General features: G+C 37.0%; 1 protein-coding gene across 5 annotated transcripts in view; it reads right to left on the bottom strand.

The window, feature by feature from the left end:
- The window catches only part of NTNG1 (netrin G1), a 156551-nt gene that overhangs the window by 10005 nt on the left and 127410 nt on the right, over window positions 1–19136 (bottom strand). For 2 of the 5 annotated variants that reach the window (XM_082766584.1, XM_082766580.1), the window contains one exon: window positions 17928–18065. The exons of the other annotated variants lie outside the window; for them this stretch is intronic. In XM_082766584.1, the coding sequence (XP_082622710.1) occupies window positions 17928–18065 (138 nt within the window). The remainder of the gene's footprint in view (window positions 1–17927; window positions 18066–19136) is intronic. 5 annotated transcript variants of the gene reach the window in all.

The following is a 19136-nucleotide window of genomic DNA, read 5'->3' as shown; positions in this document are numbered from 1 at the left end:
GGCTCTCTGTGGCTCCCCTGCCTGTGTTTGACATCTGCTCTGACACAGTGCTGCTATGCAAGAAACATTTCTATGCTGTAGAAATTCTGAAGTTGTGAGTAAGAGCTGTGGAAAGTTTTGCCTGCGGCCTCCACCCAAGTGCCCTCTGCCCACCAGTGCATTTGAACTCAGGCCCTTGCCTTGGTCCTCATCTGCATGACCTGGCAGGCTCAGCTGCTCCCGGTTGATTCTGCCCCTGCCTGTTATGTTTGATTTCTCAGCATGATCCCAGACCCAACCCACTACAAGGGACATGTCTGGCAACCTGCAGCCAGTGGCCTTGCTGCCACTGAAGCTGCTCTGCTCACCTTGCTCAGGCACTGCAGCAGGACCTCGTGCTAGGGAGCGTCCCTCCTTGGTCTCCCCAGGTCCTCGCTTTCCAGCATTGTGGAGCTGCCCACTTGCCCTGCACCTGAGCAGTGCCATCAGACACCTACAGTCAGGCAATTAATTCAGTCCTGTCTGGAAAGCTAGCAGGATGGCTTTGCTATATATTTTCAGCTTCATGCATAACAGTATTTCCTTAAAATACAACAAGTATCACTTCTACAGAGCACCAAAAAAGCAGAAGGCAAAGTCTTGAAGAGCAAACCGAAGCAGAAGCTTTCAAAGGTCAGCAATTTGAATATGTGATTATAAATATGCCTCAGCCTTTACTCGCTAGGGTTTTTGACTTGCAAGAATGTTTTGAACACAAACAGAACTCTAATTTGCTTACAAAGCTTTTCTTCCTGCTGTCCATCGCAGAGAATGCTGGATTGAAGACTTCCAAAACTCACAGAATGTCCCCCCACACTTACTCCTTTTTGGCAGTAAAATCAGAGAAGACAATCACAACTTAAAATATTTCCTAATGTTTTAGGAGATGAGTATCCTAATAATTATTTTCCTATTTTTTAATGGAAGAATAGAGAAAGAAAGACAAAGTTGGTGGCTTTTTCTAACAATGACATGAATTCCCCAATAGTACTTATCTGAAGATACATATTTGTAATGGTATTCCTCAAAACAGCTGCATGGCCTTGGATCCTGATGTTCTTAGTAGACAAAACTTAAAATACTTTCAGTGTTCCTTGGTAAGAAGTTTAATACTAAATTATAATTTTGTTATTTAATGATAGTATTTTTGTTGTATTCCCTTCTAGTTTTTTTTTTTTTGTTGTTTGTTTTGACAACTACATTTTTATTGATGAGGTTAGTATCACTCAGATGCAATAAGGTTGGTTCTTCCGATTTTTTTTATGCCGCTTGCAGCACATGGGAAAAATGGTGTAGGAAATTTCTCTGAGATAATAGTAATAATTCTGCATTTCAATGGATGTTTTTTCTTTTTAAGTGATCTAGTTGAATTTATATATATATATATGTACATATATATATATATATATATTTTTTTTTTACACAAAAGAGGTGTTATATAAATGCTAAATTAATTTTTAAATACTGCTATTCTAAAGTTTTTTTGTGATCTATAATCCATTTCAACTTTCTTATTTTTGCTCCTTCGGAATAAAGCCAATTGCATGGAGCATTTTGAAAAATTAGTAACAATCTAATGGAAATATATGTTTATGATGAAGTAAACTACATAAAATGGAGTTTGTAATGGAAATATCAGTAATTTAAAATTACACTGTCATAAATAACAATGATATTAACATGGGATGCATATGTAAATATTAAAGGGAAAGGAAGCTCTGAAGCAACTGATAGATAAATAAATATTTCTGTATTAAGCGTGATTTATCATCTATGTTACGGTAACCATAGGTCAGAGTAAAGCCAAGTTGATATTTATATGATTGCTATATGTTCCTCTTAAATGTGGTTTTCAAAATAGAGGCATTTAAGACACAAACAAAATACTCTAGAAGATCAAAACACAAGTGTGCAATGTAAATGGCCTAGGATCTCTCAGCAGATGAACGTTCAGAGTTTATGTGAAGATTAGTTACAATGTAAAGGTAAAACATTTATAAAGTTCTTACAAAACATATGAAATTTGAGGGATATATATATATATATATATATATATATTTGTTAAAGCAACAATTATCAGCAGATAATCTGCATCTATGTTGACATGTTGTGTTGAATGTAGATGAAAGGCTTCAGAGTGCTTTTGTTGAGCTAGCTCTGGAATGGGGATAAAAACATGGCCCGGTAGGTCTCACAAAGCTCTTCAGAATGAGTAACAGTTATTACTGCCAGTGAACAATGGAGAGGTTGATGCCAAGGAAAGCCTGTGCTAACAAAAGAAGGGTAAAAACATAGGTCCTGTGAACTCCAGTTCTATTTACTACATTGCACTGTTTTTTAGATAAATGCAACAACAGAGTTGTTTACTATTTCCAAGGGAATTTGCAGAGTTTCAGGTTGAAAAATGCTTACAAACTATCAAGTTAAAAAAGGAATATGCAATCTTGTCCATTTACATGTGGTGTGTGCAATTGCATAAGATGTTTAAATATTCTTACAGTTAGAAACACTGACGTCATGTATGTACCTTCTTTTAATCTGACTGGTCAGAGCTTTAGAAACTTCATATTTATATATCAGAAACATGGATTTGCAAATCCTTTTTTTGTCTCCTGTGCTTTTGTCTCTTGGCATTTAAAAAAATCGTATCTGTTATTATTATTTTTTTTAATTGCAGTGAAATTGAAAAATGAGACTCAACAGGAAGATTCTTACTCGTGTGTCCTTCTGAAATATACTGGATGGTAATATCCTCTCCTGTAGGTGGGATTTTAATTGGTGTAATGATTTACTTTCCTACTCTTTTCACTGGCTTAAACAGATGGCATGTAGCACTCAGCAAAAATGAGAACTAGTATATTAATGCATCAAATAATTAAAACTATTAGCTGTTTCATGATAGTTTTCATCAACAGTATTTATTGTTACACACGGACTTGCTCTAGGTATCAGTATGCATTTATCTTCATGACAGAGCAGCCACTAGATGGGAAAGCATGGATAATAGACATTTTCATTCTAAGACAGTCCTTTCAGGTGCACGAGTCTTTCTGCAATATGCTGTGCAGGTGTAAACAATGTGATCAACTCAGCTAGTGTTGCTGAAAACACCTTTTATTTTTTCTAACTGACTTACATTATCACATTATTCAATGTGAAGTCCAAAGGACTCCTGTACTAAAGCACACTACGAAATAACTGTCTTTGATTATACCGCCTCTTAAAATTTCAAAGGCTCCTGTTATTTATTTGTCTTTCCAAAAGTGATGTTTTGGTAACTACACAGTTAAAAATGCACAGTTTGTTTTGACAGATTGATATGACAGACAGGCGGATCTATATATTTTCCACAATATTATTATGCAGGCTATTATTAATAAGTTATTGCAAAATTAAAACAATGGCACTAATCTCATTTTTATCAACTACAGAATTTCACTACAGTTTAGAAAACATCTGAGTAACAACAGGTGTGGCTTAGACTTGGAAAGAGAGCACTCAATGCATATATATTTAGTTAATGTCAGAAAAGTTCATTATACACTCAAATGAACTAAAGATAGTGTGTTTAAACATATGTATTGATAGTGCTTACTATGACAAAATGTTAAGATAATTCACACACAAAAAAGTTTATAGTTAAAATCCTCTAAGAGTAAAAGCTCTTTCCATCTGTGCTTAACAGAGGGGAAAGTTCTTGCATAACTTCTGATGCACAAATGTGTTAGAATTTAATTATTAGCGAAGACTGAAGTAACCTGAGATCCTCAAGGAACAGAGAACTGCAATGTATGATTTCACTTAGAAGCAATTGCTTTATTGTATTTAAAATTTTATCCAATTTTTAGTTTATTGGGCTAGAATGTGCTAGTTTATTGTGCTATTATTTAGTTTATTAGGCTAGAATAGAAAAATAATAGGAGACTCCATTATTCTGGACACAGGTAAAATATGTTGCTTTATAATCAGTGTTATATATTTTGATGCATATATTGTATCAATACATTCAAGCTTCATGTTGAAAAGAATTACTGCTTTACTCAACAAGTCCTCCACTCATGTGTAAGACTGAACAGCCAGTCTTCTTTCTCATGCTGCGTATATAATGTTTCTAACTCATACACTCACCTTAAGGAAGAGTTGCACACAATGAAAATGTACTTCTAAAATGTAGATTATTTAAAAGAGTTTTAGTATTTTTCCTTGAGGGATTTTTAGAGAAGAGTTCTGCTAAATACTATTTGGATAATGAAGCTGTATTTCCTGACAAGCTTGTCTCCTCCAGTCCAGTCTTGTACTGTGTCCCAAGCCATCCTTTCATGTGTGCCCTTACCTTACAGAAGCTGAATGCCCATAGCTCCTATCACATGTTCATCCTTCTCTTTCAGTGGATTTGGCAAGGACTGCAATGGAAATCTGCCTCCTCTGCTCACAAATCTCCTCCAGAACTGTATTACACCCCCCTCTTATGGTGAGAACCAGCGCTTACGGCATGCCTTTGTAGAGTCCCAGGTGATGGATGCATGCATACACAAGATGTTGGAAGATGAGAAAAGGCTCTAATTCCAGGTAGGATGACTTTTTGTAGGACTGCTCTATGCCGGGACTCTTATGAAGGATCAAACACTGAGGCTAAACACTGAGTTTCCTCCTCCTCCATGGAGGCACGTGGCAAACACAGCTAGCCATCATGTCACAGGTAAGGCCAACCTTTGCATAGATACATGGTCTTGGGGCAGGAGAGACTCCAGCACAGTTTCCTGATCAGGTTTGAAAGACAGGCACAGTGAAGTAAGAGCATGAGTGGAGTGTGAAATGCAGAGGTTTTATGTTGCTTGTGTGAGACAGCATTTTTTAAGTGGTAACATGGCAGATCTGAGTGGGATGATGGCTTTCTGAAGACTGCAAGAAAGCTATGGAATGAGTATCTGCTAGACTCAAAGAAAGATGAATGCTGAAAGGAAGAGGCTGGAACTGAAAGAGAGGTATTTGGGCCAAAGCCAGGATGGGTGGGAGAAGGTGAGGGAGGTGCACAACACATCTTGGCTGGCTTAGTGTTTTCTATCTGCAACACAGTCAAGGTCTTCTAATACTGCAGAGCAGGCGTGGGCTGCAGCATCGTTAAGTCGTCATAGTGCCACTGAATAAAAGAAAAGATAAAAACAGAGGACGCTTCTCTAAGCATCTTTTAATTTGTGTTTTAAATCAGTAAGGGTTTTGCATGAACTAGCAGGTTATTGCACAAAAATTATAGCACTGTATGGCTTTACTCTGATAGGTGGTGTAAATCTGGATCCAAATTTCCAGACCCTTGCAGATATGCTGTGTACATGCCTGTTTCATGATGTCTACCCAGTGTACCAACTGGCATGTGTGCGTATGTCATGTTAGTCATTTCAAAACACCTGGCTCTTTTTAAAGACATTTCCATTGCAATACAATTTTGTAATCTGTCTGTAAAGATATATGGAATTATTTTTTTTCTGAGAACTGAAAGTCTTTTTGCAGAGAGCTGCAGTTTGCTGCATAATGTCGACACAATGGGGCTGATTTAAGGATGCTATGTTTGCCCTCATTATGAATTTCCTTGCACTAATGCCCCCAGTTTAAATCTTATTGTGGGATTTTCCTGTTCTTGAAATCAGTAGGAAGTAAGCCAGTTTTCTGAACCTTGTGAGAGTAACTTGTTCTCTCTGGATTCTAGTCAGTGCTTATTGCCTCACTATCAAAATGCAGCTTCAGTTCTTTAAAGAAAGCGCTACATGTGGTGAAACTCTTTACTCTCCTTGGAAATGAAATTTTCAGCTCCTCAAAGTAGGAGTCCTATTTCAAGATATTCTCGCTTTAAAGGAAAGTTCATTTCCCATTTAAAGTATTTATAATATTCAGAGATCAATGGTGAAGCATTTCATTAACAGAACACCCAGCTGAATTGTCTGCAATGGGCAGCTATTTCTGTACAGAGAATACTGGAGATGTGGGTTGCTCCCACGCCTGTCAGCATGTATGGGAGCTGAAAATGGTTAGTGTATATGGGTAAAAGTGGCCTAGCAGTTTTGAAGTGCAAGAATAGATTTTTGGGTCCATTGGAAAAGCCTTTAAATTTAAGTATGAAATACTGTAAGAAATGAGGCTAGCAGCTAAGAGTCCTAGAAAGATAATGATGGCTTTCTGTTCAGCAGTTCAGAGATACTCAGTACACAGCTCCACCCCTAGCTCCATAAGCTGGAGCAATATTTTGGTTTATCAGCAGACGATTTTTAAACTTTTTCTACATCTGGAAAACACATGCCATCTGTGTATGTCTGAAAAGCATGAAAGATTTGCAAAGTTACTCCACTAACTCTAGGAGGGAATGGAATGGGTGAAGTAATAGGCAAAGACAAGAACAAATCAAAATATTGTCTTTAGATTCAGCCAGTGACATCAGCGCAGTTGTTTTTACGTAGCTTTCCACTTCTATCTGAACAAAAAGGCATAGTCATTAAAAAGAAAAAAAAAAAAAGGAAGAAAATAGCATATAAAGAAGTACTTGTTCAAGCTGCAGTTGTAAAAAAACCACAAAATAGTTTTGGGTGTAATGCTTTAATAATCATATGCCTGAACTGTAAATTGTAATAAGCTATGTTGATGAACATGGCCCCTTTAATGTAATTTGCCAAGTTGATAGACTTTCTACATACGCTAATTACCAACATCTGAATTATGATCATACTCATTCCTATTCTCTGTAGAAATCTTTAAACTTCTAGCACTGTCACAGCTTTCTCTTCTCACCTGATGATTATAGGTAAAAGTTTTATTAATGATTTAATTATTCTCTTTAGAAGCCAACATAATTACAATGGGCTTGACTCTGCTCCCATTAAAAGTCTTTTTAAATGATTTTGCCATTAAATGTAGTCCAATGTGAGAGAAGAGCAGTTTGAAATCAACAAAATCGTGCTTCAAAATTGCAGTGATGAAAGAGATTGAAAGGAATAATACCATTAACATTTTACAGAACATCAGAGGACTTGTGTAGGGGCTATCAGCCCCGTCTAAATACATATTGGCTAAATCCTGCAAAACTTTATTCACTTTCAAAGTTCTTACTCATATGAACAGCTTGACTAAATCATCTGCAGTAAAGAGGAATAGTCTAAGAAGTTCTGACTAAAGAGTTCTGACTAAAAAGCTGGAAGGATGTTTATGAGACCAAGCTTTTGTTTCTAATTTTATCATTCTCATGTTCTCTGTCAAAATATTTACTTGCACGTTTAACTTGAAGGTGAATATGAAGTCACTGCAAGGTTACATGTCTCAAGGGTAAAGATCCAGGTTAAGAGGATATCATCATGCATGCACTTATAAGAAATAAATGCTAGGAGAAGCTAAAGGGGCATAATGCTTGCAGATGATTTGGTGAATCGGTCATATTATAGATGCAGCATAAAGTGAGTATCAAAACCAAGACCACTATTGAAAAGTATAGTTATAAAAATTGCCTTGTTAGCAGCAGAGTAAATGAAAACTTTTTATAAAGAGATTTATTTACAAACAGTAAAGAAAGAATAACAATTCTGAAATTATAATGAAATGAAGGAAAAAAGAAAAGAGTATCAACACTAGTACTTCAGCTCTAAGAACATGTTAAGGTAGAAAGGAAGTCCAGAAATAATTTAAAGTGATGCATTAAATTCACAAAATTAGTAGTTCTTTTTTATCATTATTATTTTTGAAACACAGCAGAAGTAGAAGCTTCCCAGGAAGTCTCTATAACAAGTGAATGGTAAACGATACATTCATGGAAAAAAAAGTCCGTCAAGTATTCAGTATGTGGAAGAGCTTCAGGAAGTTACTATGTCACTGCCTCTCTTGATGGGAGCAAACTCTGGAGGCACCTCAAAGTACATACAAACCATTCTTAAAAAATGGAGAACAGTGTGTCCTATCAGATGACAGGAAACAAGTAATATTGATCCAATTTAAAACAAAAAGGAAACAAATTTCTCTTACCTGTGGTTTTACTAATTTAATTGCCAAGATTGGCTTCCTTAACTATAAGAAGGGACTTTTACAGACAGGATTTTTAGAAAGAGCCCCAAGGAGAGTTAGAGGAACTACAGACTAGGAAGTACTTCTGCAGCAAGCGAATTGATGGGAACTGTAATGAAGAACAGAATTAGCAAATAGATGAGTAAGCATGATAAGCAGGGAAGAGCAATTTTTTTTTTTTTTGGTAGAGGGAAATCATAGGAAATAATTGCTTACAGATCTAGTAGATAACTTTTTGAAGGAATTGGTAAGCAGTATGTGGACACAGGTGATCAAGTTGATAACATGAATCTCCAAAAGCATTTCATGAGATCCCTCAGTAACATTTTTCAAAGAAACCAGGCTGTCATGCATGGATTAAATAATGGGAAAAAGGGTAAGAATAAATGTCAATTATTTCAACTGAAAAGAGACTACTACTTAGTCCTGTAAGAATCACATCAGGAATTACACATGCAGAACTGCACTAGAAAAGTGAGTGAAAAGTAACACAATAAAGTTTGTTCATATTACAAAAGTATTGGGGCTGTAACGATCTTAAGAAGAATTTCTAAAACGCTGGGTGATAGTACAATAAAACAGTAGATGAAATTGTTTTTTGACAAGTAAGGTATAGCAAAATCCTCTATCTCTATAGATATTTGGCTTTTTACCATTTAAGAAAGAGACTTTAAGAGTAGTTCTGTGTAATTTACTGACAATTTTGACTTAATGCTCTGTATCAGTCAAAATGCGAATAGAATCTTGAAATTTTTAGGACAGGAAAAAAGAATGAAACAGAAAACACCACAATGCCACCATATGAGTTCATGATGTACCGATCTCTTTAAGTTTGAAGTCCTGCATATTGAGAAAGTATATACTGCTACCAAAAACGGTAGGGTGAAGTCTGATCATAGGTATAAACTGTTGCAGGTAAAGGGGGGATTAAACAGATTAGTATTCCTCAGCATAAAAAAGGGAAGATAGATTGAAGGAAAATGCGACAGACATTTATAAAATCATAAATGCTATGGCAAAGGTGAACTAGACATGATCATTCATTTATTCTTGTTACCTCTTCTGTCCAAGAACTAGGAAATACCAAATGAAATTGTCAGTCAGCCAGTTAAAACAAAGACACTTGGTATAATGAAACGGTGAATTTCATGGCTATTTTGTATAATGGAACAGTGAATTTTGTTATCCAAACAGGATGTTTGGAATGAATGAATGTCTCCAGGAGTGATTAGACAGATCAGTGGATAAAAGTCATATTGAGACCAACTAAGTATGAAGATATTGATGAATTCTTTGGCTAAGAAAGTACCTAAGCAGTAGCTTTCTAGAGTTTGAATACTTGTGGTGAATGAAATACCACTCAATACTACTGTCAAATAGAGAAAACTGGATTAAATTGATCCCTGTGCAGACTTTGGTGCAGACTTCCTCAGGTTTCTACTGTAAGGTGTTCTAGTGGCTATAAGCATGCAAACATGAAGATAAACACATGACTCACAGGAGTGAGAGGTTTTAAAGACCAGCTTTACCATAGATAAGGTAAAATGCTCAGAAAACAATAGAGTGAAGTGAGAATAAATTGAAGTGGGAATAATATATATATATATTTTTAAAAAAGCACTTCTGTTAAGTGTTAAAAGCTCACATCTTGAAAGGTCCTGATTATTTTCAGAAATTCATTGCTGAATTACTCAACCTGTTGGTACTAAACTCTTAGCTCAACTAAATTTCTTTAAAATGTTGTCTGATGAGAGTTTTGTTCATCTCTGTAGATTACTCGTTAAAAATATTGCCAATGACAAAAGCCAAAATCTTTTGGAAAGTACCTCAAATAGTTGCACTACGTCATTAAACGCATGTCATCAGCTGGTAGATACTACAGTACTCAGCTCTGTAGAAATACAAACCTAGGAGTTGGACTTGATGATCCTTGTTGGGTCCCTTCCAACTCAGGATATTCTATGATTCTATGAAACCTGAAGACAGAAATTGCTGATTACTTTAGGATTAAATCCTTTCAGCATATTAAAATGCAGGGCAGAAATGCACCTTAACATCAGATGTGCCCCCTGTACCTAGAAGAACTCTGAAATCCACTGAAGGTGGAAGCTAGGCAAGATTTATTTATTTTTATTTACCTTTAATAGCAAAATAGCACCGTGGGAGGCTAGCTCCTGTTGTGGAAGGCAGTCAGTACGTTGCAGGTTCACACCTATCAGCTGAACTTTGATTTGAACTAAACTGAACTGAATATGATTTTCATATTGCTATCAGCTTGAACAGAAAGATCTCTTGGAGGAGTTGTAATTGGACACATGTAAAGGAAGTTAAAGCTTCTAAATCCTGAAGCCTTAATAATTAGCATGTGCTGTTGTCAGCATTGCTATCAGTTACATTGATGGCAAGATAGCAAGTGTCGACTATCTTTAATTGCATCAGGTCAGTAGTTTTTATCTCCAGTCAAGTAGAATAGAGATTGTTTTATGTACTCCTAAATGATCCTTTTAAGGCCCCTTTATAAAAATGTCCCATCTGGGTGTGTCTGTGGTGGTATAGATCTTTTTATTTCAGCCCTCATAAAAAGGTAGTGAGCAGGCCAATTATAGTTATGGCCACAGAGCAGGCTTGAAAGGAAAGCATGACATTTTCAGAGGAGAAGTAGTCCTGCGCATCACTGTTCAAATGAACACTTAATAATTCATAACAATTAACTGCTTTATAAATTTCCTCTTCAATACGTTTCCAAACGTGAATAGATTAAACAGTAATTGCTATCAAGCTTTATGTTCTATTTCACGTTCCTAATAAAAGTTTATCTCATGGAGCTTACTTTGTATATTTTTGATCTACTCCTAACTGAGTGCAATATACTGTATTAAAATATTTATCATTGCGCTATCAAATATTAACCATTTTAAAATAATCTGACTAAAGAAAACAAATAATGCTACTTGTTTAACTTTTTATGAATTTCCTAGTATTTAGTTATTCAGAATGCTCCCGTGACATGGCACCAAAAACACTGAAGTATCTGCAAATCATATTCCCTCTTACTGTTGCGAACTGGGCTCTGATCATGTCTATCACTATTGTTCATTTTGGCTCTACACATAGAAAAACAGTTTTTCAGTCTGTAAAAAGTTACTATACCACCTCAGTACAAGCAGATCTTAGAGGTTTGTGTTATTCTATAGGTTAGGTGTTTTTCTGGGAGGAGTACAGAACAGTTTTGATTTGTTTTTAAATTTACCTAATTATCCACCTGCTTGTTCTTTAAATTGTGTAGCTTTGTCTGGTACAAATGCCAACAGCTTGCTAGAGTATAACGTGAATGATCTAATGAGGGAACGAGGGGATGCTGATCCCCCATTTCCCCAGCATGTGCTGTACTGCAGGGCCGCCTAGTGCAGCCCCACCTGGCTGCAGGATCACATCATGCCCCAGCCCAGGGGCCGATGCCCTCCCTGGGTGCTCCTGCTTGTTCAACTCTTGGCTGTCGTGTCACAGAGGAAAATTTTCTTGTCTGTTTAGTGTCCTGCTGAGTTAGTTCTGAGGTGGTTCAGGGATGGGTCCAACAAGTGCCTGAGATGTTACTGGGGATGTGGGATTAAATAGCTGGTAACTGGGAGATGGGGGATTGCAGCACCTGCAATTAAAGTAATTTAGGCAGCTGTGGAATAGCACCTTTGAAGCTGATACCTTGGCAAGATCACCAGGAGAACAACCTCTTTGCTCCAGTCCAAGCCTTTACCTTGCTGGGGAAGAATTGTTCTTTTAAGGGTTACGTGTGTCAGTGTTGCTTCTGAACAATTCATTTTCACGTTGGAGAAAGCAAATCTGATCACCAGGTTATCAGAATAAATCTCCTGAATTGAAGAGATGGAGTCTGTTAGGAACCTAGTGCCTCTTAATAAGATGCTAACTTAGGCTAGCAAACCCCCTACCCTATGCCTCATTCTCTGTTTGTTTTATGATCCTCTATCCCTAGGGGCTTCCCCACACACAGGTGTTACGTAGCTCACAATCCTTTTTGTAGAAGCCTTCCTTCCAGCTCAGAGGCACTGAGATAGCCTGCTTGAGCACTCCTGGTGTCACTCTAGTCTATTCCCTTTGTAGGCTGCTCTTTTTTCACAACATTTGACAGGTTTTGAAGCAGCAGTACTAAAAGCAGCTTGAGGCTTGATCCCCAGTCTAGCCATTTTATGGTAACTCTGTAGATCTCTAAAATACCTATATGTAGACAGCATCCCATGCTTTTATTTTCTTCTCTATCCTCTTCACAGAGGAAAGGTGTTTCATTTAATTCTTTTTGTTAAATACAGTATTTGTGGTGTGGCATTTATTTATTTTTAAATATCCTTTCTGCAGGGAGATATCAGCCTTTTTCTCCAAGTCCAGTATGTCATTAAAAAAAATATAATGCCATGATATTCATACTTGGATAGTAAAAACATTTCCTATGTATTGGTTTCTATGTATTGGTTGATCTGTATGGTTGTTCTGTGGGCCGTGTGCTTTGGAATTAATGTGGATGTGCTTATTAACACATTGTTTCCACAGGTTTAAAAGGCTCAGGCTCTCAGTATGGTGTTACGTGTATGGTAAGTCAGCGTGCTTCCACTGAGGGTAATGGAATCGGTGTTTTGAATCATCTGAGAATCAGGCTTGATAACACTGTAATTTTATTTGTAATTTTGCCTTGCTCGTCCTTACACCCATGAGCTGTACTTTGCCTTGAGATGAAGCAGAGGGATTCTGAATTGGTTTAAGGAGAATTATTCTGCATTTAAATTGGGAGTAGTTTGAAGCAGAGTCTGTTCCTCTGACATCCAAATCCCTATACACACACAATTTCTTTAGTCTGCATAACAATCATGTAAAACAGGTATTGGGAAAGCAGCATTTTATGTGTCGAGTCCAAGGGCAAATTGTTCCTTAGGGACTGCCATGTTCAACCCCATCAGAACTTCATATTTTTCAATAAATTCTTTCTGTTTTATTTTATTTCCCTCTGGCACCAAGGGTGGCAGTGCACTTGCTAGCACCAGTCCTGGCACCAAAACAGACCAGAAGTAGAAGTCTATACTGCACCTGTGCAGAGGGGAGATCCCTTTTGTGGCCTGGCCACTGGTAAAAGGATGGAAAAAGGTATAAATGGATTGTCTGTGGCCCCATGCACAGGTGGTTGCAAAGGTGAACTGGAAAGCAGGGCTTTCTGGTTTTGAATTTGTTTCTTTTTACAGAATATAGTTCCCCACACGCAAATTCAATGTGTAGGAATCGAAGGACAGCTGCACCTGCATACAAACAAGTATAAAAGCTCACTAAGCTTCCAGGGGAGAGAGAATGGGAAGAGAACATCACATTTACATACTTCATCTATCTAGAAAGAAGAATATGATGCATTTTAAGAAATGGAAGGTAATGCATCTTTTCTTGCTGAACTGTGAATGCAAACTTCCACAAGCAAATGTTACTGTAATTTGCAGGATCACAATTTCAGGTTTGATTTTCTTTGGAAATTCAATCTGCATGATTTTGATCAAATGCCTTGGGTTCTCACATTTGTAACATCACAAAATGCAGAAAAAATGTATTTAATCATATAAGTCAAATGCACACTGTAACAGAATATGAGCTATCTAACAGGCTGCAGAGCGATAAAAGTTCAGTCCAGATACAAGCACTGAGTGCAGCTTGAGCATTGAAGATAAGAGTGTAATTGTAATCCTCTGCCTGCTTTAATAATAATAACAAAAAAAAAAGGAAAAAAAAAAAAGAGGGTAAAATAAAAGAAACTATTCAGAGCTTGACATAAGGCATCTGACTGAAAACTTACTTGCTAATTGTTTAACATTTACACCATTGAAACAAGATGATTTAAAACAATGATTCACAGGAAATAACGTGCTGAATTTAACTGGGGTGCAAGCTACTGTTGGTAACTCTTGTTCTCAGCCTAGGCTTTGTGGGGCTGCAGGACTGAAGGTTCAAGCTCTGTATTTGCTCATTAACAATATGAAGGGAGCTAGTGAGTCATTGGACTTTCCCTCACTCTTTTCCCCGGTGGATAATCATGCATAATGAAAATTAGAGCCATGCTGCTAAGCTGAGTTTGGCAAGAGTGGCACTTGCTCTTTGTCAGATTGGGTAAATATGTGGCTGTTTTTGGAATCAACTGTTGTGCAAGTGAAATTAAAAGGTGTTATTTTCAAACACTCCTGCATGTATAGAGCAGAGTTCAGTCACCAGAAATATCATGGACAAGAAATATGAAAGATCCAATACTTTGACTTGTACGCTTAGAAAATTGAATGAACGCTCTTGCATAATATTTTATCTTCATTTTTCAAACTCAGGCAGTTCTTATGTGTAAATGTTTCTACTTTTTTTTTTTTTTTTTTTTTTTTTTTTTTTTTTTTTTTTAAACAGGTGCCCCTTATCACAGAGCACTGTGTTCAGTTCAGGACTGGCCCAGAACAGCTGTAGTTGCTGGTTAAGTCTCTTCTTGGGTTTGGAGCTGTGTTTTCTGTTTCTACATTCATTTCTAAAGGAAATCGTTTAATTACTATAGCGTAGAAAAATGAAATACAGCTATGGAGTTCCTCCTGTTTCTGGAATTCTGAAAGAGTTTCAGAACCAGACTGCTCAGTTCCTAATACACTCCTTATGCTTTGATCTCTGTATGTGTGCTGGTGAGAAAACCATTGTGGGTGTCTGGAAGGGAGGTGGAGAGCTAAACCCCAGCTGCTTCCCCTGCGTGCTCGGTGCCTGCGGTGTGGATGGGTCCAGGGGGAGGGCTTAGAGGCACAGTTGCATCCATTCTGCCTCTTTTTCCTGAGGGCAGCAAACCTTCCTGTACCAACCAGACCCTGCTGACCACTATGTCTGTGCAGCACAAACCCTGAATTCAGTAAGATAACAGCTGTTATCATGGTGCTTTTTATCTGGGAGGCGAAGTCTAAAATTGCATCTGACCTCTGAATGCACAGAGACGCAAGTGATGAGCGCTCTGCCTAGATCCTCAAAGGTTTTAGATGAAATCAGTACGAGTGCAGTACCTAAATGAATACTTCTGAGGATAATAGCTTCTGTCTCTTTCGCCCAAGTGTGGTACAAGGTAGACTTTGAACAGTAATTTATCAAATGATATATTGTGAGCCTTCGAACACAACTGGACTTCCAGCATTGTTTTTCCCAAATGGGATTAGTAATACTGTAAACTAAGCCACTCCATTTACTAATGCAATCATACAAGTAATTAAACTAGCTATGGTATAGATTTAACTTACTTATTTATAGGTCAAGCTTCTGGTTGCCCTAGGTCAATGACGTTTAGCAACAAAGCTCCATAAAAATAGATTTTCTTAATAATGCCGATAGGCTTTGTATGGCACCAAGTAAACAACCACACACTGATGTGCTTTGTGAGAATCCGTCTTTGCATATATATATTTCTGGACAGCGCAAGCTCAAGGGAAACAAATCACAACCATACACTACATGTCCAGACAAATAATCTTTTTGTGCTTTGCTAAGGCAGAAGAATAAATTCTTATTTTTTCCTGTATATATCAGGGTTTGCTTGTTTGTCCAGTCATTTGTTTAGATTTCAACGAAAAGATAACAGAGGTAAAATTGCTGTGCTACAAAATTAAATGAATTGGAATACCATTCCTCCATGGGAAGACTTGAAGCAAGATTTAAATCTGTGTGTGCTTGGTAAAACACGGCAATTTGGGGTCTGTTCCATAGAACTGACAACTGCATCTTGTTGTTTTTCTTCTGAATTTGATCAGATAATTTGATGGAACTTGGAGAATATCTGACAGTTACACAATCACATCGAGATTTGTTCATAAAATAACAACACAGGGACACTTAATTAGTTTTGTCAGCAAATAAAAAGGCACTAGCTTGCATTTCCAGGAACCGTCTAAAGGTTTTTCAAATACACTGATTCAGCTAAAATCAGGCTTTTTATATGTTGGGCTCAAAAAATCCTAATTAGAAAAACATTATTGAGCTTATAACATCCAAACCTGAGAAGACAGGAAACAGTTAAGTGATTACTTACTTTTACAGATTTAACAACCTGGTGTGTGTGTGTGTATAATATTTTATGACCGTACAATTCACTCCACGGATCTCCAGGCCTGTTCAATATCTCAGCTACTTAATATTTTATTTAAACTCATGATGCAGACATAAATGTTTGCTATGTTTTATTCAAATTCTGCTGCAGAGAATCATGTTGATTCCCTTCTTTTCAGTTTTTTGTTTTTTCTTTTTCCTTCCTGTTACTACCCGATCTCGATGTTTCGCAAATTCTAATGCTTATTTTGCTGGTACCTAGGGTAAGGTGCAGGGGAGGTGACAATCTCCTCCTACATAAGGGGTGCACAGGCAAAGCAAGATTCTGTAATTTCAGATGCTGTTTTGGGGATATATAGGGTCTGATTTTTCAAAATAGAGAGGACTTGATAGAGGACTTGGAGGTTTGAAAAGTACTTCACCTGCTTTCTGTTGGAACTGTATGTGCTCTGTGTTTTGTGAAACACAACTCAAGGGCAGGCACCCAGCAAATGGGAATGAAGTTAGCAACCACACACAAAAAATGCGGTTTAAACAACCTGCCCAAATACAGACAGGAGCTTTCTGGCAGAGGCAGAGAGAGTCCAATTTTCTCAGGTAACATTTAGCTGCCTTGCCAATGCAACCTTCCTTTCTATTCATGTAGGAGTTTAATGATAATTGATTAATTATTACAGTCTTTCTTGAAATTCTGCATTTGTTGGTTTTCAGATGTTTACTGAACTGTCACAAGCCCAGGTTTTCTATTTCAGACTATTCATTGTTTAGAGAGGAAGGGGTAATCTCCATCTTTATTGTTTCTTTAACTTATGTTTTAAAATTTACATTTGTTTTAGAGCATTTAGAGCATTTGCGCGGCTCTCTGGTCAATTTTATGTTTGGCTAATCGGTGTCAGTAATTACATCCTCTTGTGTTTCTCAGCCTTACAAATCTAAAGCAAGCTGTTAGAGGAATCTGTTTCACGCGTCTATGTGGAAGCATACAGAGAGGCAGGAAGAAAAAGGTTAAAGAATGTGAGAGGACTCTTCAGAATTTCTTCAAGTAGGTGATCAAAGCAGTTATAAAGAATAAATCAGAATCTATTACAAAAGAAATTGGCAATAAAAGCCTAATCCTATATGTACTGGTGTGCTATTTCCACTCTTTTACAAGACCTGTTAACCAGAAAATAATCTAAATATACAACTAAGCATTGAAACATCTGCTTCTAATAATATTTATACCAAATTTCAGCACCTATTTTTAAAGAAGTATACTTTAAAAAAATTATCTTTAGCTTTTATCTGGTTTTCACTAATTGTAACAAGTAATGAGGTAGTGTGTTGCAGTTTTATTGTTCAGAGACATAGTTCTAATGTATGAAAGCATAGTTCAGTTACTCAAATAGGCTGAAGTTTAGTATAGAAAAAGGAAACATGCAGAGAAATTACCTTCTGTCTTTCAGTAAGATTTTTCAAGTTAGAGTTAATATGCTGATGTTTTAGTACACAAAGGCTACTTCACATGTGGCAAGGCACGCATATTTATGTATTTCAGTGGGAGCTCCTGCAGGTGTTATCAAGAGCAAGAGAGAGGACACTGAAAGTACATTAAAATTAATGGATGGAACAGTCAATCTACTGTCCTCATCTGGGAACCTCCATAAAGATTGGCAGTATGGCATTCTTAAGGCTTGGAGAGGTTTTGCTCATTTTCTGCCCTTAGGTAGCTGCACATGATAGCATACAGACGCAGATGCAGCAAAGCTGCAGGAAAGGGGCAACTCTGAGTTACTTACGTTGACAGCCCAAGCTGTGCCAGATATATCCCGGCAGACATTTATCACATTTAGGCCCTGATGTTCCCTCCTTACACTCACAAAATCCTCTGTCATTACAGCGATCATGGACTGAACCAAAAGGGTTACAATAACAGTCTGCAGAAACAAGACAACACACACACACACTGGATTCAGGTCTACATAAGGTGATAATTCATTTAATACCAATAAAGGCTGCATTTCCAGTGTTAAAGGTAAAGGAAGACTGTCTATTAATGATATCTAAAGTAGCGAATATAATTACTATAGTCCATTTATTTGTTTGCATATATCATTTCAGGAAGAGACGTTTTATGATATGAAGAGATAAAGTAAACACAAAAAGATGTGAAGGCAGAAGATACCGTGCTCTTTGAGAATAAGTGATTGTACCAGATTCTCTTCTGGTAAGAATGTTTTTGACAATTTAGTGAATGTTAGGAAAGCTTTGTATATCAATACATCATTAGGGTGAAATGTCTCACATCATTAAAATAGGCTTATTTATATTACTCAATATTTTTCTGAGTGCTGAATTGCTTTAGAGGGCTATATAAATGCACTTTACTTATTTCCAAGATAGTCTTCCTTTATAGTGAAGAGAAGTATAACCATTTATGTGGATATTTGCCATTAAACTGATGAGATTGTATTTAGCAGTGACATTAATAAACCTTTTACATATTCCACAATGATAAACTTGAGGTGAGCAGTAATCAAAACTTATCAGAACTCGCTTTATGTTGCCATTTTCATTTCTCTCACCTCCCAGTGGGCAGATGGAAGATGTAATGAGGCTCTTTCCCTGATACTTATTTCCACATGTGTGTTGACCTAATTAAAGAATGACTGGGGTAACCCATTTCCTCCCAGAACAGGTACTGTAAGGGAACGTGTTGTCTTCTTCAATTACAACCCTTTTCTTTAACATGATTATAATATTTATGTTCAGTCTTGGCTAACTAAACAAAGAAGACAAGACAGTAGCAAGCAGAGTTTAATTTCTGGCATTCCTATTCATTTTTTTAATTTAAGTAGCCATATCTTATTTGTATATAGACCCATGTAGACCCAGAGTAACTCCACTGTCAACTGAGACTGCAGACATGCTTACATTTTGGCAGCGTCTGATCTCTGCTGTTGTTGAAGGCAAAAGATAAATAAATCAATTCCTGATCTGGGCAACCT

Source organism: Aythya marila (assembly GCF_965140915.1).
Source record: "Aythya marila genome assembly, chromosome: 8".
NCBI lineage: Eukaryota > Metazoa > Chordata > Aves > Anseriformes > Anatidae > Aythya > Aythya marila.
Note: the sequence above shows the minus strand (reverse complement) of the source record. Positions and strands in the feature narration are given on the sequence as shown.